The 24,978-nt window shown below is 46.0% G+C and overlaps 1 protein-coding gene across 1 annotated transcript in view; it reads right to left on the bottom strand.

Annotated features, from left to right (window-relative positions):
- Nucleotides 1–24,978, bottom strand: part of SMTNL2 (smoothelin like 2) — a 984,551-nt gene that overhangs the window by 271,203 nt on the left and 688,370 nt on the right. The window contains exon 7 of the mRNA XM_069615025.1: nucleotides 77–194. Coding sequence (XP_069471126.1) covers nucleotides 77–194 — 118 coding nt within the window. The remainder of the gene's footprint in view (nucleotides 1–76; nucleotides 195–24,978) is intronic.

Raw genomic sequence — 24,978 nt, 5'->3', positions numbered from 1 at the left:
GACAATATTCGAAAAGTTACCTTCTATTGGCTTTGGATAGAGCATTTATAGCCCTAGATTAAGACATGAGCCTTACCTTGTATCCAATTGTTTTTGATTTGCACCACTCCAGAAGAACCTGTTTAATACTGCTTGCACTGGCAACACCAAAGCTCTGTGATCTTTTCAGCTTAACCTTAGAATCTCCTTTCACTCTAGAAAACAATAAGTTACTGTTAGGAGTGGCCTTGTAGCATTAAAACATTGATTTGGTTATAAGTGGTCACAATATATGGCTTTATCTTAACCCCCCCGAGTGTTGCTATTCTGGGCCCTGATCGTCTCTGTATGCATATGTATATTAGAAGGGCAACAGTATATAATCATAGGCCACATAATATCCATTCAATGCTTTCCCTCTCCCATAGGCACCTTGATTTGCAAATAAATTGTTACTAATTCAGGAATACACTTTCAATTTTTCCAGATGGATAATTATGGGATCTAGGCCCTGTGAACGCTGCTGACCCCTGGCAAGAGACAATAGTATTTGTGTTGTAAAAGCAGCATGAAGGCAATAAGAGGACTATGATCATAAAGAATACTAGTAGTGTTAGATCTTATTATATATGTGCAGAGACTATGTTATTTTTCTTTGTTATTATAGCTGACAGTTAATAGGGAAATCACCACTGTTCTTAGGTTTTAGCCAACACTTGCCATGAGAGCTCTCTCTCGGGGGACACACAACAGGGGGCACTAGTGATGGAGATGCCCAGCCAGGTGCCGACAGCCGCTGGGGTACCATGGAGGAGTCCGCCAGAGCACAGATGCTGAGAGGGCTGCCACCATTGTACAACCCCTCATCGAGGGAGGTACGATACATGGAGTGGATTCAAACATCTTTCAGGATCCCTTTAGACAAGTACCATCAGGTCATGAGGATTGGAGACCAACAACAAGTAGTGTTACGGTCCATGTGACCTGGACAAGTGGGGAAATTTAGGACATTGGCTAAAGACTTCACCAATAGAAGGGAAGAGCCACAACAATGTGTAGAGGAAATGCAAACATTCATGCAGTGTTCTAATCCATCATGGGCTGACATAAACCTTTGTACCTCAGGATATGTGAAACGCTCTCGTAATTTGGAGACGGTACACCTTTTAATCACATTACGAACAGTGCCTGCTTTACTTTCACTATCTATGCGATAGGAGTAACGCATAGGTCGCCTAGGCAACACAGTAATGCTACGTGCTAGTGCGTATCGACCCACGTCCACACAGCGTCTGACTCAGAGTAAGTTTCCATAGCAATGCTACCAAGCCACGTTCCGACTGTTTTTTGACCGTGCAAGCGCTTCTGGACACATATCTCTGCATAGAGCCGACATGGAAAGGACGTACCAACGAAATTGATCTGTTAGCTTTACACATCACAAGTAACTTTCACCAATATTTATCTCTTGTCAGGGGCTGCAGAACAGCGTTCCTCTGCATGACATTGAAATGAAGCCACTTATTCTCCTGTACTCTGATACATTGTTTGAAGACATAGCGACATGGGTGTAGAGATCATAATATAGAATACGGTAGGATAAGTCACAATTATTTTTTCCGTTCATTTACAAGCAACAATGTTCTAGATACATGCTATGAACTAGAGACACTTTAGGAACAAGCAGGAGTTTATGAACTGTTTCAATATGATCTGTTTTACAGAACATTAAACCGGAGTACACAGGTACATACAGACCGAATTGGGAATAGGAGTGGCTGATCAGCACCTAATGCATTAAGGATCTCAAACACACAGGACAAGTGTATCCACAGCATTAAAATAACAAACACGGATAAGGGCATTGACAGAGAATTGCCTACATATTAGACAGTGATTTGCAGGTAACTTTCAAATTATGTTTAAATTTACTTCCCTGTTGTGATACTGAATGGTTTTGAGTCAACAATATGCTATCGATATATCAATGTCAATATAGTGCTGTCTGGTTAGCGTGATCCATGCAAACAACTGATCAAGTATACTGTTTGGTTTTGTAGAGTTCGCCCTGAAGAAGGACCAATGTTATGGTCCGAAATGCATTGGCAAAACAAAGACTGCTTCTTTACAGATAATAGGTTATTATTAAAAAACTAAACTACAACTTAAAGATTTGACCAAGAATTCCTTGTTTTTCTGGACACATGAACATTAGAAATTTGAAATGACTGATTAAACAGTGATTAGCAGTATTTACTACATCTGTTGGCGACCCCAGGTCTGATGAGTTTTATCAGACATTTTTTCTTGTTCTGACATAACCCTACCCATGAAACTAGTGATGCCACTGGAGGTAAGACAGCAATTGGTGGAAAGGGCGACTTGGTCAGCCGCTGACTCGGGAATGCAGGCATCCTGATGCAGGCAAGGGAAAGGATAGTGACAGCGGTTGCAGTGGTGTGTCCTAGAAAAACTGATTGGGCAAAAATATCGAACTGTAAACAAAAAACAGGTGAATCTCCCACCAGTTACTTAGATAGACTGAAGGTGGTGTTAACTTAGCACTCTGGTATTACAAAGCCAGAGGACATGGCACAGGCAGCAATAACAAACTCAATTGTTGCAGGCCTACTCCTGAAGGCACAGATACAGCTTAAGAATGTCTACAAAGCCTGGCAGATCAAGCATCTAGCGGAGCTGGTTGCAGTGTCGAACCATTGAGTCGCCTGCCAGGAACAGAGAAAGGAAACGGTTGACAACAAATGATTATGTTGCAGATGAAAAGTCTTCAGGGACAACTCATAAGAATGACAATATTCAGGAAATATGGCCCAAAGGGGGATGGGAGGGATGACCAAGAGGCGGAGGCCAGATGGGTCCAAAGACATAAGAGACACAGGGAGGACATGGGGGCCAGCAACAGCAAAAAAGACACTGGGGACAGTTTTATCAACAGCAAGCTTTGGGAGTACAGGGTAAGCAATTCTTGGAGGGCCATTGGAAAAATGAGTGCCCACTTAGGCCCCAGACACAACAGCATCAGGGAGGCACTATTCTGAACATCTAGATGCCACACCAGGGAGAACAGGTCCAGAGACAGACCACTCCCTCTGGGCCAATGGCCCAGGTTCTAAACCCAAATACTAATCCCTTTGTCCCTGGAGACCCGAGAGGTCATGGGGGGGATCCAAATGGATTTTGACAACCAGAAGAGGAAGAGAATCCTAAAGCACTAATGATCTCAGTTGACCCTCAGGGGCCTTATGTACAATGCCAGGTTCAGGAGCTACCAATACCATGCTTGGTAGTTACTGGCGCAAACAGATCCACTGCAAATTAACAATTTTTCTTACGTCCCTACATCAGGAGCGACAGTAAAAGTTGTAGGCATATCAAATACACCAGGTGACAGAGCCTCTTACTGTTATGTTAGGCCCATTACCGATCTACATACTTTTCTTTTAAATCCCGACCCACCTGTGAATTTACGGGGAAGAGATTTACTGTGCAAAATGAGGTGCACAATATTGCACCACGGATGGAGTGTTTTTGAGTGTACCCTCAGACAATGTGGTAGCAATAAGGGAAGAGAGGGGGAAGAGTGACAGATATAGATGAGCAATGGTCAGAGGATATACAGGAATTTATTGATTCATAAGTAGGGTGTCTGTGGGCCACTTACGATAATGAGGTTGGATATATAAACACACTACTGAACCAGTAAGGATAACATTAAATCAGTTAAAGAAAATTGCCTCAGACACCCCAGTACCCCCTGAAACCTGAAGCAGAGGCAGGGATCACCCCAGTCATTGAATCTTTCCTGAGTCAAGGAATAAGAGTCCGGACCAACAGCATATGCAATACTCATATTTTGCCTCTGAAGAAGCCATGGAAGGAGTTATGATGTTTTGTTCAGGACCTACCTGCTTTTAATGCTGCGGTTATACCTTACTTTGCCATGGTGCCCAATCCAGTGACCATACTGTCACGTATTCCACCGGGAGCCACACATTCTACCTTGGTCAACCTATTTTCTGCTTTCTTTTCTGTTCCTATACCTAAGGATAGCCAGTACCTGTTTGCATATTGGGGTCCAGTACATGTGGACCTGATTGCCCCAGGGGTATTCATAGTCCCCAACCCTCTTTCACAACACCTAAAGAAAGATTTATATGACATAAAAGTTCCAGGGAAGTCAATATTGATAGAATCTGTTGATATAATCGCCTCTCCCTCATACAAAGCTAGTAAAGAAAATACCAAGGTCCTGTTAACATCATTGGCAGAGAAAAGGCATTATGTTCCCCCAGGGTGCAATATCTGGGAAATAGACCCATAGCATATTACAGTATACAGTTGGACCCGGTTGGGGCAGGATTGCTGCCCCGTTTGTGATCAGTGGTAGTTAAACAAAGTGAGAATATTGTGTTGGAGTCACCTCTATAGGTGGCTGTTCCACATGCAGTGGTATTGTTATTATTGAAGACAAAAACTCAGCATATGTCGATCTGAAGATCTAGACATTACAAAATACTTTTAATACATTCTTTTAACAGAAGCTTGACTAAATGCTCTGTTCTGAACCCGGTATCATTGCTACCCACCCCACATGAGGGAAAGCGGCACAATTCCACTGGACACGATTGTGTACTGGTGACGAGCTGCCTACTGTCTGGTAATGCTCCGCTGCAACCTCTCTGATGTACCACTGGCAGACCCAGATCTTGTGTACTTTGTTGATGGGCCATGTTTTAGAAATAAGAATGGGCACGTGGTCTTGGAGTAAGTGGTATAAACAACCAGCGAAGTGGTGGATAGTAGTAAACTTCCCCAGGAGACCACAGCACAGGTGGCTGAATTAGTAGCCCTTAGACGAGCCTGCCGATGGACGGCTCCGCAATCTGTTCATATTTATACAGATTCAAGTTATGCATTTGGTGTAGCCCATGACTTTGGTAAACTCTGGAAGCAGAAAGATTTCATGACCCATAAAAAACCAGCCAGTATATATTAGGACTTGTAGATGCTGTACTGTTGCCTTAGGGAATTGCTATCATCAAGTGTGCCGGTGACCAGGCACTGGATGACTATTAGTTGAGGAAATTATTTTGCAGACCAAACCATCAAATTGGTGGCCACCTTAGAGGACAAGGATGCGTATGTCTTGCCGGTGCAAACAATGTAGGAGAATGCACCATCTGATGAAAAGGATCAATGGATCTGAAAGGGGTGCCAGTTACATGATGACTCTCTGTGGAGGGATGAACAAGGTTGGGTTAGCCACTCCAAAAACAATGGTTTCACACAGAACCAGGATGCATCATGGGCAGGCACATGTGAAGGGATGGCATGACTATGCTAGTGGGACAATCCTGTAATGCAGATGTGCAATATTTTTACAGAATAACGTGGGAAATAGTGTGCCGATTAGGCCATGGGTGCATTCTCTGCACTATGGTACACCTGCCAAAATATAAACAGTGACAATTCCTGCTAGTTATAGTGGATGTGTTTTCAGGATGGGTGGAAGCTGTAAGGGTGCAGAAGCAGGAGTCTGACATAGTGGTTGCATGTTCCATGCATCAAACCAAACTGTAAGGACTGTCAGGATGTCTGTCAAAAGAATAATGTCCACCATCCTGTGTGCAAACCTAAATCCGTCCCTTACACTATACACTAAGGAAAACTGGGGTATTCTTGATCCAGAAGGAGGCTTCTTTCATTCTAGACACGGCCCCTTTTGTTAAGTTCATTTTGTGGTATAAAATGCAATGAATGACTCCTTCAACAAAATTCCCAAGTATGAAAGTGGGGAGGGGAATTCTCTTGCCCAAATTTCTTTTTCCCACTCAAAACTGTAGCGCCAAGTCTGGTATACAATCCTGCCAGGCTTGGCTGTCGAATTTTGAAAAGGTCTCGTCCTTTGGCAATGGGTCCTTAACCCTTGGTTGGAGCTTTTTACTGTTCTCTTTCACATAGATTGCAGATCCCTATAGACTGTCCCTGACCTGCTCTGGGTGCCTCGGCGAGTTGATTATATGTTTTATCGCTCTTTTTTGGGTCCCAGACCTGTGCGTTTTGCTTTTGTGGGCCTTCCCCAACTTCATATGGGTCCCGACCCTGTTGGTTTGCTGATGCAGGCTTTCTACCCCTTCTCTACTCAATATGCAATTGAAGAGAACTGGTGTACTCTTCTGCAAGGCACTGTTCCACATAGGATGCGTTGTTCTCCCTTTCCTTCTCTTTGGATATTTGCCCCTGCCAAGCATATCCTCGATTTGATATCCTCAGGATGGATCCCAAATGCTCTTGTGCCAGACCTTTACGATGCTTGGTTTACTTTCCTGACAAGTGTCTACTGGTAAGGCATATTATTGTGTCTTTATATTTCTCTTAGGGTCCTTAACCCGTATGTTATTAGCCTCAATAGATCTCAGGTACCAGACCCCTTTGAATTGGCGTTCCAGGGGACTTGGTTTACTCTTGACAAGTGTCTACGATTGCGGTATATATATTTGTGTCTTTTTATTTCTGTTGGGGTCCTTGACACACATTTCATCAGTCTCTTAGCCTATTTCCCTCTTTCAGTTCCTCAGCCCCTCTCATGGACCCAGGAAGCACTTGTACCTTGCTTTCAGGTTCCCGCTGCATGGTGTCCTACTCTGGCTCTTCCGACTCACCGGGCAGCCTTCTGGACCTTTTCTCCCAGCTCCTGCTGTCGTCTGCTTCCCTGCTTCGGTTTCAGCAACTCTGGCTGTGCGGCGTCTCTCCGAAAGGCATCCCAAGTCTCTTGCACACTTCGATGTCCTCTGGCTTCTTGTGGTCTGCCGGTTCTTGGCAACACTTCTAAAGACGATGGCACTGTTTCACTGTCATGCCGTTCTACAGCTTCTCAAAAAAGCAAAGAACCGCAAAGCACACCTATTCAAAATTTTAGTTGAAATGTTTAAAGTTTTTCTATAAAACAGTTGGTTGTTCGGTAAATGTGGTTTGAGGTGCAGTGGAGAAGTACTCAGCCTTGGTGTCTAGGCTGGACAATATAACAAAGAACAAATGGTTTCCTATTTTAGGAAACCTACGTCCCCTGCACACTATCTGTAAGGCCTAAGCCTGTTTATATTTTTTGTTATCAGAGGTTTAGGTCTGTAGTATTAGACTCCACAACGGAAGATAGTCCAGACTCAATTTCAATTTTGGAGAAAATCTTTTGTTACCTTTTTAAATATTTTTGCAAGCACAATTTGTCCAATTTTTTGTGCTTGTATGCAGCTTTGCACAGTATGCTTGCAGGGTCCCCACATGGTTGCTGTATTCCTACGCTCCATATCTTTGTGGTTGCATATTCTGTTTGGCAAGGTTTCAAGAAAGTCAGTTGGGGACTTGGAGCGATGACAGGGACCAGAGCAGATGCATGTAACCTTCTCTCCCACCTCTTACCTGCATTGCTGTAACTAAGATGAATAAAGCATCCTGTTTCCTTTCTACTTATCAGAGTCTTCTGGTTCCTGCTCCTTCTGACTTATCTGACTCGGATACATCAGTTAACTACATAAAGATGGTGCGTCAGCCACAGTTACTTTTCAGTGCCAAACATTACTTGGTATTGTTTTATGACCATATACTCAAAGGTCAGCTACCTCCTCGAGAGGATGGCACTATCCTAGTGAACATCCTGATCAGACTTAAATTACCTAACTCAGTGTGCCCGTAACCGGAGTCAAACAACTAGTGCTGGACTACACTGAGATAAGATATTGACCTCACTTGAGATTTCTTATTAGTTCTTTTAACAACTTCTAACTGAATAAAAACTTCTACAATTATATTCCCAAAATACTCTATAGGCCTTATGGTAAAGTAATGCAACTGTTAACCCTCCTATTGGTAACCAATATAAACAATAGCAGGGTTATTTCGAGATTATCTCAACGTAATGAAAATCTGGGAACACGGGTGCCTTAAAACGTACTACTTTAAGAGTGGATGGAATCAAGTTTATTTCGGGCTATTCACCCCGTTTTGTTTCTGTACAAAGATTAGAGTCCATGTCAAACGGAATAAGGACAAGCCTGTAAACACCTGCTGTCTGATAACAGCAAGCACGTATGAGGATGAAAAAAAAACACATGTACAGCCCTTCCTCCAAAATCTGTCTTCTGCTTTCCTGCTGCGTGCTCCTGCTATCTCTTTTGGTTTTCTCTGTCCCAACTCTGTTTCCTAAACCCAGCCTTAATCTTGGCAACTGCCTAAACATCTGCCCCTACCTCCTGCGATTCCAGACTCTGTCTGTCTTCTAGTTTGTCATGTTTCCCCAGAAACAAGCAGGATGTCCCAGGAGCAATGGATGTCCATGGACCCCAAACCCACTCCTATTATGGCTGTACCTAAGGGTAACAGAAGGGTAGGGCAATCTACCCACAGGGCATAGAGACTTACTTGTAAATGAGACCCCTGAAAGAAATAAGAGCTGCACATGAGATACTAGGGGGGGAAAAATGGATCCAGGAATGGGCGGGCCGGGTAATATTAACACTCAAGTTACTCTGAACACAAGCCCCTCATGTACATGACTGTAAACCCCTGCTAGTCCTGGTATACTATGGGTGCAGCTTTTAGAATACAGGACTGCAGGTTATCAAAAGATAAACACCAGGTCTTATCATGGAGTTATCAGGATTCTGTTACGCAAGTCCTCATACTTGAAAACTGCCATGGATTCCTCACTGTATTAATTAAATTGCAAAGACACCATTCAGAAAGCGATGTTCTTCCCTTTTGGTCACCTAATTCAGAAAGGGGTGGGGTTTCTTCCCCAGTTTTCTCAGAACTTCTTGGGGGTCTCTGCTCCGTTTCTCCCTTCCCTGTTGTAATTTCCTGCCATGGTTTTATTTTGCTACTTGGGTGTGGTCCCAGACTTGTTGTATGCCTAGTTTACTCTCCTGCCAGTGCTTTGTATTTTCACTAGCATGCGAGTCCTAGACTCGCAGAGTGCCTGGTTTACTCTCCTGCCAGGGTTTCCTGAGTGATCTCAATATTGGTGTGCAAATGCTAGGTTCACACTCTTCATTAGCATTCACTCGCTTCTGTATCCAGGTCATCATATTTTTCATATGTCTGACCACCGACCCTTCTCTGACTGTGTTAAATGTCACAGCTCCCTTGTGTGGGTTTTTGCTCTAAAGGCACACAGCATCTGCCCTGAAGGCCCCCGGTATCCGAATTGCCTTCTCTGGGCTTTATCGGTCTTCCCTGGCAGCTTCAGCGTCCCTCGTGTCTCACCGTTTCCTCTGCTGTCTGCTGCCTGGGAGCACATCTCGTTGGCTTCTCGGTTCCCGCCTGGCCTTCTCCTTCACTCGGCAGCTCCTGCTGCTCTGGATGGCATTGTGCCTAACACTCTTCCGTCTGACTCTCTTGGATGCCATCCTCGTGAGCATCTTCGCTTCGGTCTGCAGCTCGCTTTCCTCCTGTCCTGTGTACTTACCACCATCGGGAGGGCTGACTTTCTAGTCTTGTTTTAGGCGTTGCATATTTGAATATCCCTGCATCTGTTTACATCTTCCAACGACTAGAATTCAGTGTTGGCTTGCCGCTTCTAGTGAGCTTCATTACTTCATCGATCTTCCTCCTCTGTGTCATAACAGGGTGGGTAATGTTCATAAGTCCCAGTACTTGTTGTTTCAGCGTTATTAAAGGGGGAGGGATGTACGTAAGATCGGTGTTCAGTAAATATTGGACATTCTTTGTCCACACCACAATATGCCATACATAAAGGGGGGTTGGGTGAAGGGCTGTTTGTTCCTAGTGGAACAGGGGGGATACCCTATTTGACCTAGTGAGTCTATTCCACTCACATGAGGGTTGTCTTCCCACTCATGTGGCCCTTCCTCAAATAGCCTCCCCCAGGGTCCGGATCAGGTAGCTTCTGCCTTTCCCTGGCCACATGAGGAGAGATTTTCCCTGCGAAAGGAGTGATGCCATCGCTAGGTTTGTCACATACCACACCGCCCAAACGAACCCAACCCGACTCCAAGTCGCCTCCTTATATCCCCCCGTGGTCTGGTCCCTCATAAAAATACATCCCATCCGTTTGACCTCCCCAGCCTCCAAGGTATAACAAAAATGTTCATTGTGCACCTTCATAGTCAGTCTTCTGCTTCCCCCCCTTATCTCCCGTGATCCTGTGCTTCTGGTTCAGTTGCTTTAATCTGATATCCGGCACAGTCCTCCGGTGAAAGGTGTAGGGCCATCTTCCCCTGACACACACCCGGATGAAATTAAGGCCCCGTTATTCAAGATGGTTTAAGCAAGCGCAATCCAAGATTGAATTTTGAATTGAATACTACCTAAAAATCTCCCACCAGTGTCTAAAACTACATAGTTACCACATGTTACCAAAAACGTCACTTCAAACACAACAATGGCTCATATTATGTGTGCCCCAATAGGAACTCCTATCCCAACTCTCAATGCAGCATTGCCAAGCACCACAGAATTCCAACAATGAACTAAAACAAATGCTGTCTTTCATGACGCTCCAGCAAAATGTACACTACTCCACTCCGGACAGATGTGGGCACCAACTAACTAATTTGCCTCACACCTTCCATGGGAACCTCCCCCACACAAAAATTGTGCCAGTCACATTATTTCACTATCACAGAGTCTACGGACACACTCTACCATTGTGCCCTAAGAAACCTCTACTTTCAACACTGTATACTCCATATGTCACTTGTATATCCACTACAGGATAATACTATACTAATGGACGCTCCAACTATTATCGTCTCCATACACAGTATCTGATCAGCAAATTCTTGGACTTGTCACCTTGAAACAAACTCCCTATTCCAATGTGGGCAACACACATGGCCCGGGTGTGTCTCACAATTTAAAATGGCATACACAAATCCTCTCAAATGTGCATACACTACCGCTCATGACTTAATAGATACATCTCAACCATTCACTTTATCCAATAACTTCATGCACCTTTCTACCTAAACATGCACATCACATTCTTAAAAAAAACATTATGAATGATTTTGGGTTGTGTTCATCAGGCACTGGTCTGTCAGTGAGACCAATGCACAATTTTAAACATCCCACCATTAATTAAAACATTTCACTTCTTAATTCAGTGCACAAGAATGATTGCATTTCTTAAATACTGTGCATGGAATCTGCATAATCATAAAATCTCAACTTCATATGTGCATAATTTACACTGCTACTTAGCAATAAATCCATTCATCATTACTACTTCACACTCTGAGTTCTTCATTAAAACAATGACATTCTAAATGCATTTATATACGTCCTATGTGTACACTGCACACCTAATCCACAAATTATACTACAGTAAAAGCAGCACGAATGTCATACTGTTATAAACAACAATATAAATTGTCATGTACTAAACACATCGAATTCATGTAAAAGTAAGGCTTGACTAGATTTCTTCTCGGGTCCCGTTGTTGCCACTACACCCTTCCCGATAATCAATGCCACTTGACAAGAGCTACATAGGGTACACTTAACAACAGCATTTAGTAAAACGGCAACGTAAGTTTAGGTTCCTTTTGGACAGCGCTGTCACATATGCGCTATAGAAATACCGGCAAAGTAACCTGAAATCACTTTTCGCAGCGCCGCTGACCTTTGTCTCAATTAAAAATACCAGCAAACAAAACTTCTCAGCACTGCGCTATTGAATTTAAATATCTTGTATGCTCCTTACTTCATGGTGTTGCCCCCTTCTCATACTTCACCGTACCTGAACTGTAATTCGAATGTACAAACAATGGGCGCTTTTTCCTTTTACACATATACATGTATTCCCACGGGCCGCGAACTTTGGAACTGGTAACACACTGAACTTCCTTGTGCGTCATCACGCTTGCGTCTGTGCACAGGGCTTCAACTTCGCCTTCTCCGCATTCGAAGACAGGAAATAATGGCACTGGGTGTGATGCCCCGGGTAAGCCCCGTGATGGCGTGCGGGCCCCCAGGGTCTAAGCACCAGCGCGCGTGGGCGGGCGCGCAAGAACGCACGCCGGAGACGTCTGGTTGTTCCGGTGCTCCGGCACGAACTGCCGGGCACCGCCTTTATTATCACAACGCCCATGCGCCGGCCTGCTGGGCCGCGCATGCGCACCTCGTGTAATACGTACACAACACTGGGTCTTTCTTTTTCTTGCATTCCAGACCAACGGAATGCCCTTCTGACCCTCACCACGTCCCTAAATTGCTCCACCACTTGAAACAGTATATTAGAAAGTCCCAGCCAGCTCTGAAAATGGACTACACGTCCCATAATTCTCTCTACTCATTAAGCGCAACGTACCCGATGCAGCAGTGACTTCAACATTTCTCCAATGTTCCGCCTGAACCTGGTCATCTCAATTTATCCCGCTGCTCTGAAATATGCACTGCTGGCCAGCACTTCAGTACTATTACTTCTCTGGATGCACTTTTGGACACCTTTAATAACTACTGATACCTCTGCGAGCCATCTTGCATTATGGCAACTATACTCTTCAGATCTCTCTAGCTCTCATGGCGTGCACGCATCAGTGCTGAATCAGGTATCAGTGTTTTTCTTCTCTCTTCATACTCCTTCACTCTCCCTCACTTCTGGGCGCGTATCCAAGGACAACTCTGTCACCAAATGATGTCTCCGAGTCAGGTAAGTGAAAAGGTGCAGAAACCAGACCAACCCAGGTAAGTATATGATATGATAGATTATTTACAACGCGTTTTATAGAGGTTTCTAAGTACGGACTCTGGGATCGAACCTGTGTTGCTCTGTGTCGTCTTGCCTCCACGTATAGCAACAGTAAAACTTAATAAAAGTAGAGGAGTACCGTTCTAAAGCGCTCCCGCTCACTTTAACCACTGTATAGCAGGTAGAGGTGGGAGTTACATGCATCCACTCTGGTGCCTGTGTGAGGAACCAAAGGTTGTCTCACCAGCTAGTCCTCAGGGACTGGTCATTCAGGTGACCAGGACACGGCCATCGCTTTTGGATGCAGTTCCTGGGCGTGGACCAGTGTGGGAGGATCACCTGGGTGAGGGGCTCTTCGGGCAGTTGGGGTGAGGCAGCCGATGGTGAAACGCAGTATTCCCCCCTTTTTTGTTCACCTAACCCACCCTATCTCTTAGGATACTCTGAGATCCCCCAACACCCCCCTTTTTACATACATGTTAAGATGGATTTCTGAACTCTGTCCTGGAGGGGCAGAGGTTCAGAAGGCCAGCCTAGTTTCTTGGAACAGGGTAACATCTGGACAAGCCAGACCAATCAAGGTAGCGATCACGGAGGTCAAGACTCGGTCTCAAGAGGGGTGAGGGTGACTGAAAGCCCGCAATGAGCACACAAAGCAAGGACACTTACAAACGACTCCAAGCAGGTGTTATATTAAAAATAGTCACATTTATTACAAGGCCTTTGTAATATTGACCATAGCAAAGAATCACGATAAAACTCAAGTAAACCAACACATCACAATCAAATACAATATATATACAATTACCGAAGGGTCTAAAGAGTTAGAAGCCCGAAATATGCAGACCACCTAGATGGGGAGGAAAACAGGCAGTGCAAGTAATCGTTTAGTCCCAGTTCGCCTTCAGAGGCCACTTAACTAGAAGGAAGTCCGAGCCCTATGAACAGTGGAGCCTTGTGCTCAAAAGTACCTGCACACGCTGGTGCCAATTGGCCAAGGGGAGTCTCTTCAAGGAAGTCAGGCAGTTCAGAGTGGTGAACAAACTAGGGCGAACAAATCTCCGCTACTCAAGCGCGCCCTCCACTTGCGGGCAGAAGCAGAGCGCTAGTGCGAAAAAAGGTGTGCTGTTTAACACAGCGAGGAAAAACACTGCAGGAGGGCCACTGGTTCCTAGCGTTGCTACTCACCGGTCCCCGATGCAGGCAGACCCAGGCTTCTCTGCGTCCGTTTTAGTGCTGGTAGGTTCAGATACGAGCAGGGGACGTCTTGGCGTCGTGTAGATTCTGTGGCAGCAGAAGTTAGAGTTGAGGATGTCCCAAACGCAGCGAACCCGCACAATTTGTTACCACAGCAGGGCAACGAAGCGGCCGTGTGTATTTCAGCCCAATGTACACTTCTCACTTCAGACCTGGGAATGCCAAGTGTACGAATCGTGTGAGAGTGCTAAGGACTCGGAATACAACACAACCTGATGGCGGTAACAGAGCAAGACTCCTGGGTAAGCTGGTCAGTCCACTGGATGGCCCAGAGACGCTTCCGAGGGCTTACGTGCAGGAGATGATGAAGATGCCGAGAATAGTTGTTCCCACTATTCCAAAGGATCGAAGTACCAGTACAGGCTTTCTCAGTCGATCAGAGGCAGAATGGTCTCACAGGGCGACAGCAGTGCGGAGGAGCAGTCCTTCAGCGGGTCACCAGCGATTCCTTGGTTCAGCCTCTTAGTTGCAGGATTTTTGGATCCTGTATCCGTCGTTCGTGAGCACTCAGGAGATTGACATGGTAGTGGTGTTTCCAGCCTCCTCTTATCCAGAGTTCCCTTCGCGCCAAAACGGAGAGGACTGCTCACAAAACACTCGCACCATACGTGGACATATCACGGACCACGGTGGTCCCAGGCATTCAAGACACACTAGACTCTCTGGAACCCAGGATGTGTATTGGGACCAGACATCCCCGCCCACATCCTGGAGGATCACACCAGGCCTGTAGAAGCCTGCAAAAGCATCTGTGTTTCGCGGAAAAGTACATGCCCAAATAAGGAAGGCCCCGGGTCGGCTCGACCTGGGGAAGGTGAAGGGGGCAAGACGGTCAGCGGGCAGGACAAAGAGCCTCGTGGTCTGGCCATTTTGGGAGCCAGGCCACCATTTTGGGCTAAGCGTGAGAAACGGGCTTAAACAGCCAAAAGGAGCTCAAAACACAAAGAAACGATCGCTGCCACCAGTCCCATCTGTGATTCACTTGCACCGTTCGTTAACAATCCAAAGAGAGTGTCTAGGGCCTGTAGAGTGACTAGAGACCCAAGAGAGCAGTAACTTAGCTTACAGTGCCCTCTTGTGTCATGTTGCGCGAAAGCTGCAACATAAAAGAATTGCGGAAAACAACGTTTCCCGGTACTGACTGTTTTAAGGGCATGTCATTTTCCCCGTAAGAATGGAGCGAAAGCCCAGAGGAGTGCGGCGGAATGCTGCGCTTCTCTGGCAAAGTCTAGATCAGGGTGAAAACAACAGCAAAAAGTTTAGGGGTTGCCACATGGAAGGAAAATTACCTACAATTAAGAAATCTTCCCTAACAATACACACTGGAAGAGGGTGACTGAGTAACAAGACTAACTCTCATACATCGTACTGGACATGTCCCATTAATCGCATCAGGCAAAGTCAGGCAATTGACTAAGTGCATACACTAGATACCAATTAACTCTCCTCACACAGATAAAAGCAGAACTTGGAGATAAACACTGAGCAAGACGGAACACGAGTACAACCAGCACTTCCCGGGTGAAGGGAATTCTATTTGAGCACAGCAACAGACCAAATAACGAGAGCTGCGGGTCGAGGACACAACGTGTTTCCTACTGGAGGTCATTGACACTGGCAGGTCGTGAAAGACATGTGAAGAAGGCCAGATCCCACATCAAAAGGATGCATTGTGTTCCAAGGACACCAGCGACCCTCCCGCGGTGAAAGGCAGAGTTGGGGGTGAGGCCAAACCTGTGGTACTAACCTTGACTCGTGAATTTGAAATCGTAGAAACAAGAAATGCACAAAGCCTGTGAGTTGGCAAGCGCCTTGGGAGACCGGTGTGTGTTAAAGATTGAAATAGCAACAGTATATCACAAGTGAAGGCTGCACGCGTGTGTATGTCACGCAGGGAGAGCGCAACCTCTGAATGAACTTTGAAGTGAGGACAGCTGTGAAAGCAGCGGCACTGAATAACGGAGTGGTCCGGCAAAAGGAAGTAGGCCACTCAAATGTCTCTGTGAAAGGTGCATTGTTTGTAACGATAAAGCGAATTAACTGAAAAAGCAAAGTAAGCAAAATTATCTCCTAGAGAAGGGGAGAGTAAAAGTTTAACCTTGAACTGAAAGTCAAAGTGGTCCTGCGGAGGTCTGTAAAGAGAGCCACACACATTCGAAAGTCTTTGACATCCGAAAGTGGTCTGAGCCCGACAGAGGGTGACCAACGTGAAGTGTAATAAGCTTGCGGAAGGGAGCCCCCTTGCCGGTCTTATTAAAATTGTTGTAAAGGTCCGAGCCCAACAGAGGGGGACAAGCGTGAACCTTTCGGGAAATATTGTTTGAAAGGCTAGGAAGAAGAACTAACATGGAAGGCCAGGCAGGACTCGATCCACGTCTTGAACACATGTGTTGAAACCCTGAGCCAGAGTGTGTCATCATGTCTACAGGGACTGCCTTATTCCGTGCGGTCCAATGTGGGGAGGAGAGCTGATTAAGCCACATTTATTCTAACACTGATTTTTCCTTTACATACATTTCTCCTTTATACACTTTTTGTACAAGTGATAGTGCAGGCATTAGGTTTTGTTAGCATAGGCCATTTTGATTTGAGGGACTCTATTAGGACTGTTTTGTTTATCGTTTGATGATCGAGGCAACTGCCATCTTAGTTATAGGGCAAAGTAGGAGTTTTTACAACCCCAGAAACTTCAATAAAGGTTTCAGAAATTGAACCTATTGCGTCAGTGTCATAGTTGTGATACCATGCCTCCCCTACACCAGTCATCACTCCAAGCCCCCAACTGACTTTCTCAGAAACCCCAGGTCTCCCATGTTCCACATACCTCATCACATTTCACAAGGCTTCTAACTGCACTAATACAGACACATACACTCAAGTCACCACACTAAACCTGCCAATTAATGTTGGGTCCACAGTTCTATTCAAGGCTAAACCAGGCAGTTCTACGAATCCAGTGTAGAGGAGGTCCCAGACATGGCCTGCACCCCTGCCTCCCATTTCGAGGTACCAGGACAGTACTCGCCAAGGTATGTGACGTATGAGGAGCAAATTAATCAACAGAGAGCCGCGCTGGGACTCTGCCCAGTGTACATCAGACGATCCGTACCTGTTGAAGCGCCCATAATCAGACAACCCTGGGCAGCACGGTACCCTATCAGTCGTACCAGCCGCTTATACGAAATGAAGAGTACCTACAGACGGTCCATGAAGAGACCCAAAGAGCCCGAATGGAAGGCCACTGGAAATAACGCAAGGGCCTGAACAGACTCGTGAATGAACAAACGCGGCTATCAATGACAAGCACGCCAGTGCGAGTAACTACGAAAATAAATGTAATGGACACAGAGAAGAGACAATGTTAAAACGTAAGGAAACATTGCTACGAGACAAGATGGAAGCAACCGACCAGTTAAATGTGTGTAAATAGGCTTGGAACGCAAGAGGCTAAAGAAACGATACTGCTTGCAATGCTTAGTAGAAGATTAGAGCGGCAAGTGCCAACTATATATCTACCTCAATAAGACACATTATGCAAGTGCGACTCCATTTTGTAAAAGCAGAAATGTACCCAGGCTGCCAGAGGCCTGACAGGCCAAGTTTTGTAACCCAGCCAGAGGCAGGAGAAGGAGCGGAATCGAAACTCAAAGAGTGGCTCATGCTTAGGAAATCAAGGTCATCCAGAGGATGGGAGTAGAGCGTCAGCTAACAAGACGCAAACTTCAGAGCATACCAGCCTGCCACATGAAGGTCATGATAAGAGGGGCCCATGCAGGTGACGAGGCCGAAACAGAATTAAATACACTTAAAGCTGGAAACTGAAGCAGATTCATGGTGAACTAACATGTGACCAGCCAGGCGCGAAGAGGTACCACCGCCTGATGTTATCCAGGACCTGAGGATGCCATAACTTTTCACGATAAGAGGCTACAGTTTCGAGGCCATACCCAGCCAACTAATTGACACATAGCCCTAAGATACTTATTGATGGAAGGGAGGCAGGGTGAAACTTGGGACACCAGGCACATGGGTGTCCGTTCAGCATGCTGCTAATTAAAATGGGGATTTATGTCTAGGGGTGTAACCTGCCCAATCACAATGGACCAAGTTATCTGGAGTCCTATAGATAGTAGAACCAATAAGACGTCGTACTTGTAGTGACGTCAATCAAGTGTGATGTAGTGGGATGGGCGTAGACGCCCACCCGATAAGAGTTATCCAATCCGCATGTCCCATTATCATATATAGATATAGCACCCATACTTAAGTTACCTTTTCTAACCAATTGTATTGCATGTCGAGTTTTTGTAGAATTAGATGTCAGTGATGACGAGTTTTTCCTATAACTATTGCTGTTCGACTAAAGTTTGAGGAAGTTGGAGCGAGACAGGTAATCGCAATGCTGCTGATTTCCATTTGTTTCTCTGTTTGATGTACTTGTCATTAAACGGACTTCTCTTTGCCAAATTACTGAGTCTTCATTATTGAGTCATGTTGAAGTAAGTGAATCCTGGACCCCCAGTCCTCACAAGGTGCAGCTATCTTGTTTTACAGGTACTAGAGGGTGCGCACTGATCTATGGGCCCGTCAGTGAAACCCCGCTCCTCAGTACACTTGGTAGCAGAGGATGGTTTCGGCCATTGATTATTGATTAATATAGTTATAAGACACCTATAGACCGACGGCACGAAGTAACTCTGGGCCTTTGGCAATATCACAAGTCCTTTCGCCATTCCGGCTGAGTAGACTGAGAAGCTCCCCGTGGACAATGACAGTGTAAGTCCATAAAGAATCTGCAGTGGGTCTGAAGGAATCCGCCTTTCCAAGCATAACCCTTCTCATTCCCACGGGCAGCCAATTGGACGAAAAAACCTTAAAAGGCTGGAAGAGGAAGGGGCACTGATCCTGAAGTTCCAGAGAGGAAAAGATGCGAGCGGTGAGTGAAACAATAAACTCGTTACTTTGGCAAATGTCTTGTAGGCATTAGAGCAAGTAAGGGAAAGGTAACGGTGTGTGGCGGAGAAAAAAATTCAAATAGTCAGAAGTAGAGAAGACTGTATAATATATTATATATATATATATATATGGTAATGACACTTTAATACAGTGGTCAGAAGAAACGTGAACTCATAGCCCATATAACAAGGGACAATTAGACTACAGTGACGTTTAAAGACGCATCAAAGGAGTTCGTTTAAACTCCATGACGGGGTATTGATTAGAAGGCAGATATATGTATGGCCAGCTGGTATCTTTCTAGTCTGTCAAGTGTCTGTCACATGTGTTTTGTTGTACGTCAAATGTAATAGAACTGTATCGTTGATTGTCCGAAATGAAATTTGGTTTTACGCGATTCTGTAACTGCGAAGGAATCGCCAACGAATTCATGGTTTTCTGAGCAAATTGATAGTGTACATTTTGGCGGGAAAAGATTGGATTGGAGCTTGCGTATTCGGTGTTCGCTCATACTATTGGAAGGATAAAAAACTGTATAAATATGGTTGGTGATAAAATCAAGAATGGAGGAAGTTACTCCACTCGCACATTTGTGCATGCAACTACCTAAGCATGCTCCTAAACTAAACAAGTATAGCACAGAGTAGGTTAAGGGTACTGCCCACAAGACGTTTATGCCTTGGCCACAGAATGGGTTATTATCTAAAGCCGTCTTACAACATATGATGACTTTTCTACATGTCACATATACAGGCAAGAAGCTAGAGAAATGTCTTGCTGTTCTAGAATTGTGGAAGATGTTTGAAGAGACGAAGGTGGTAGAACCACCCACAGACTGGATACTAAATGTAAGTATGGAGGGGGGTGAAGCGCCTACCACGCCACCATCCCTGTCTGAGCCAGTCACTGAAGGGAGTAAGAGAGGGGCTATACCTGATAAGAGAACTTAAGTCAGCCATGGGGTATAGCAACCCCGCATATGAGTCGCCTACATACAGTAGTGACGACAATAAGGGAAGGAACAGGAAAACAATATTGCCTCCAACGAAAAGTTCGGGCACGGAGTTGTGCACTTCCTGATAAGGAGAGAGAGGGAAGTAAATGAAAGGGAAATGAAGGTAGAATTGATGAGATAGCATTCATGAAAGACGAATGGATGGGAGGTCAGATATTGCTGAAGTTAGATGGAAAAGAAAGTGATGATGTAAGGCCAAGAGAGAGGTCAGATGAGACGCAAAGGAGAGAGAGAGAAAAGGAGATGGAAGTAAGGGATGAAAGGACAAGAAGCAAGGATAGGCTAAAGCGAGAACAACTATATCGCGAAGAGCAAGGGAAACAGCTTGATCGCAACCAGAAGGCAGCCCACGACCAGTACAAACATAATAAGCAAAGGTCAGAACGAGAGCAAAGAGCATGTGAGAAGAAAGTGAAGAGAAGAGAAGATGAGGAAATCAGAAGAGCAAAGGAACGTAGAAACGAAAGGATGCGGGAAGTGGATAAGGCTAGATAAGAAGCGAGGAAGCGCAAGGAAGTAAATGAAGAAAAGGAATGTAAGCGCAGACAGAGTGCACGAGATCTAGAATATTTGGAGCGGAAAGTTAAAAACCCAATCCTGTTGTAGAATGGGAAGACATAGAAAAATTATTTTGTCACGATGCCCGCTCCCAGGGAGCCGGCTCAGGCCCTGCGCCCCCGAAAGCGGACATCAAGTCCCCGGGGAAGGTCCCAGCAACCCCTTATAGGGGCCCTTTGGACAGCGTCCTGTCGCCTATGGCGCCAGGTTCATAGAAAACGTCAGTCCTGGCGCCATAGGCGCCAGGCTCATTATGAAAGTGTTTGGGTGCACTTACCTGATGCAGACCATGCTGCAGAACCCCGGCCTCCTTGAGGCCTGAAAGGAACTACTTTACCTGTGGGACTCATTTACCACCCGGGTGTGGTCGGGGAAGGATACATACCTGATTGGAGGAAGGACACATTCTAGAAACTTCTTCCAAGGCTATTTAAACCACACCCGATGAGCCACACGTGCTTCGCGTTGTTCTGCATCTAGCAGCTGGACGCTCACCGTGTCTGCTCCTGCATCTTGACTTCTGCCACACCTGCCAGCATCCTGAATCACCTGCAAAGGAAAGGAACAAGAGAACAGAAGAAGGAAAAGGCCTCACCTGCTAAATCTGCATCCCAGAGACATTTCGCCGACAATCCTGAAAAGGAAGACATTTATTTTTAAAAGCACATCGCATCGATCGCTGCAGCGCCGCATTCTACTCACCTTTACAGGGCGCCTCCATGTTCAGCAGCGACCATCCGGATTCGCAGTCGCGCCCCCGCGCCTAGGGAGAAAAAGACAAGAACAAAGGTGAGAGAAAGAAGGGAAAAGGGAAGCTAAAACCCCATGTCAAGACTTACCTGTTGGGTCATTCCCTTTTCATTTCGGGTCCGCGCCGCATCCAGGCATTTTCGGACCCCGGCCCCTGAGGGGAAAAAGACATCAGCGTTAATGAGTGAATGAAAAGACATTACCAAAACACTCATTAAAGACTTACCTGATTTCCACAAGGATTTCACCGCTCACCTCGGGTCGGTGCCTGTTCCCCGGCATTCCGTACCCCGGCCCCTATGGGGAAAAAGACACTAGCATTAGAACATTAATGCATGGACACAAGGGGAACCACTTATAGAAAAACTTACCTGGAAGCCAAGCAAGTTTGGTTCTCACCCATCCGAAAATCCAGTGACGTAACTGGATACCAACGCGCCCCTGCATCAGAAGCAGGATGGAGAGCTCGTCCTTCCAGACCCTAAGGTGAGACGCTACGGGGAAGCACAGAAGGGTTTTCAGGAGGGTGAGAGGGGTAAGTGGGAGGCTGATTGCATTACCCCGCAGACAGTTAACCCCCTATTCTCACCTACAGAAGGATACTTCTGCGAGTCAGACAAGCCAGATCTGGGGCCCGGTCCAGTCCGTCTTCCGAACCCTGCGCATCACCTTAGACGAGGTCACAGCAGCGCGAACCAGGCCAGCGCCCCCGTGGGAGTCAGGTGAGCGTTACATCTTTCCTGCACACGACTCAGTGCAAGGAATAAGTGGGACAAATATTTAAGATGACTTCGACACCCGAAGCATCGGGGAGACGATTGATAAAATATATGATGAGATGGGGTTGGAGCAAATATCCCAAGGGGGAAGGAAAGATTAACACCTGGCCTAGACAGGCTGGAGATTGGGCAGAACGAAGAGGATGCAAAGAGCTGTGTAAACTGGGAGTATTCCGAATCTGACTCCAGTGGAGAAATGGAGGATATGGCACATGAGGAAGGGAGACGGTGCGAAAAAGGGCTCCCAGGGGACCAAGGGGTGCGATGGTCAGACGCTAGCGAGACCGCAATTATCACACTGACGTCTGCTGGCCGACATAAAGGAACACCACACGGTCAGAGGGGGGGGGGGTCAGCACCTACCTACGCATACAGATTAAGGGCATTGCCAGGAAGACGACAAGGCGGGAATGCCACCCCAGTGGTAGACAGAGGAGCTATGGGGGGAAGGAAAACGAATACTGCACATTCCAATTCCCGTTACTAGAAAAGGGGGGAGCAAGACCACAATATATTCCATGGCCACACATGGACCGAGAGAACCTTAAAAATAAGCTTCCAATGCTGACATTGGGAGCCGGAAAGTGGATACATGAGTTAGAGAAAATGACGGGGGGGGTGTCACCTTAGCTATAGGGGACATTAAGGGCCTCCTAATCGCCATACTTGGTGAAAGAGCAGACGATGTATAGAAACGGGCAGGCTACCCTCGGGTAACCATAATTGACACCTCCCATGACGGAGCGCCATTTAATAATTGTAGAGCAGCAGTGTGGAAAGCGCTGTGAACGCTATATCCAAACACTTCAGATATGGGAGCTATAATGACTCGGAAAATGAAAGAGTCCGAGAATCCGTTGATTTATATCCAGAATTTCCAAGACGGGTGGGTGCTCGAAACGCTCGAGTCTTGGACAAAATCTATCCCTGTATTCTACCACATATGCCAGGGGTTGCCTGAACTGGTGCAGCAGCAGGTCAAAAAAATTGGTAGTAGTAGAAGCAAAACCATGGGCCGAAATACAGTTGACAATTGAATACTACTGCAGATTGTTGCAAGAAAAGAACCGGAAGAAGGAGGCAATTCGTAAGGGTGAGGAAGCAAAGCTGGTGCAAAAGAAACTCTCAAAGTATTCTCTCGAGGGAGCCATGCTGACAAGCCCAGCTGAACCAAGCATGCAATCAGTAGCTAACCATTCCCAGAATAACCAAGATAGCGCGGGATTTTACCTGAGGGGGAAGGGGTTTTGGAGGAAGAGGATGGCAGAGTAATCGGGGTGGGTTTTGAGGTAACCAGGGAGGCTTTCAGAATAATCAAAGTGGCTTTCAGAACGCGCAGATGGGCAGTCCAGCTATGCCAGATGGACAGATAGCCCGACCACCGGCAGTGTGTTGGCTGCGTGGAATGACAGGACATGTGGCGCACGTGAGCAGAAGACAAGACATGTGGCAAAATAGCCAAGGGATGGGGGCAGGCATGGTGAATCAGCCTGCCATCCCGCAGCAGTACAGTGCACAAAATCACACAGTGCAGCAGCAGGCGCCAGGCCTGCAGCAAGGTGCACAGCAAGTGGTTCAACCCCCGCACATGGGGAACGTACCGCAGGGACAATCCCAGCAGGTACCACCACAAATGTCAAAGGGCACTAGCTCCGGAGGGGGAGTTAACCATGGGGCTGGGGGAAATCAGCAAGTATTCAGTGGGCCGAACTTATATATAAAATAGGACAGCTCACTGGGGACTCGGATGTGTTCTATGCTATCAGTGACACCAGACCCTAATAGGGAACCTAGGGTGAATGTCGTCATAGGGGTAAAGAATATTCCTTAGTTGACACGGGTGCGACATGCTCGTGCATATGAGAAGGCAACTTTTCCTTGTCCGGCAAGGCCATAGATACTCAGTTTCACAGGAACTGACAGAGTTCCCTTTACAGATGCGCTCCCTGTCTCTGTGGAAGAGCGCAAAATGAATGTACCCTTATTATATTCACGTCAGACCCCAGTAAACATCCTGGGTCAGCACTTAATGACTTAATGAAAAAGTTCACCAATTGTTCGGATGAAGCCACCAGCTGGATAATGTCATTCTTAAAAAATAGAATATCCAGGGTGCACTGGGGGGACAAGTTCTCACTGGAAAAAGAAATCCTCTGTGGAGTCCCCCAAGGGGCAAGCTTGTCACCACTGCTGTTTAACATCTACCTGAGGTACTTATGCCTAGTTCTTGACCATATTAACACCTACTTCACTAACTACGCTGATGATACGCAGCTGGTATTTGAACTAAGTGGCGATTATCAAAAGGACAGTGAGCAACTCAACATGATTTATAGTTATGTAGAGCAATGGATGGACTCCAACTGGATGTGCCTTAATGGGAAAAAAACGGAGCTCATGATTTTTGGCTCATTACACGCCCGAGCTAAGCTACCCACATCCTACGCATCCTTTCAGATCAAAGACACACCCATTCCGGTATTAGGCAAGGTCAAAACCCTCGGTATGCTGCTTGAAGCATCCTTAGGGGCAGAGGCCCAAGCACTATACGTTAAGAAAAACTGTGCCTACCACCTCCGTCTAATAAATGCCATCAGACCCTTCATATCAGAAGATAATTGCGCGACCATAGCTAGAGCCACCATCTTGTCACGACTCGACTATGGCAATGCCCTACTTCTGGGGGCCTCCAAACGGTGCCTACCAAAGCTACCAAGTTATACAGAACAACGCAGTAAGAACCGTCAAACTTAAATCTAGGACAGAGCATATCAGCAACTCCAGAAGGGAGCTACACTGGCTTAAAATTGAAGATAGGGTGCACTTTAAGACCCTAACTATCGTCCATAAATGCATTCACGGAAAAGCACCAACATACCTAAAAACGAGGATCAGTTCATACGTCCCAAACAGAACTCTGAGATCATCCCTACTCGGCAAAATTGCTATAGCCC

This window comes from Ambystoma mexicanum, chromosome 9, assembly GCF_040938575.1.
Source record: "Ambystoma mexicanum isolate Mex_15411 chromosome 9, UKY_AmexF1_1, whole genome shotgun sequence".
NCBI classification, from domain to species: domain Eukaryota; kingdom Metazoa; phylum Chordata; class Amphibia; order Caudata; family Ambystomatidae; genus Ambystoma; species Ambystoma mexicanum.
The sequence above is the reverse complement of the archived record's forward strand: the minus strand, read 5'-3'. Positions and strand labels throughout refer to the sequence as shown.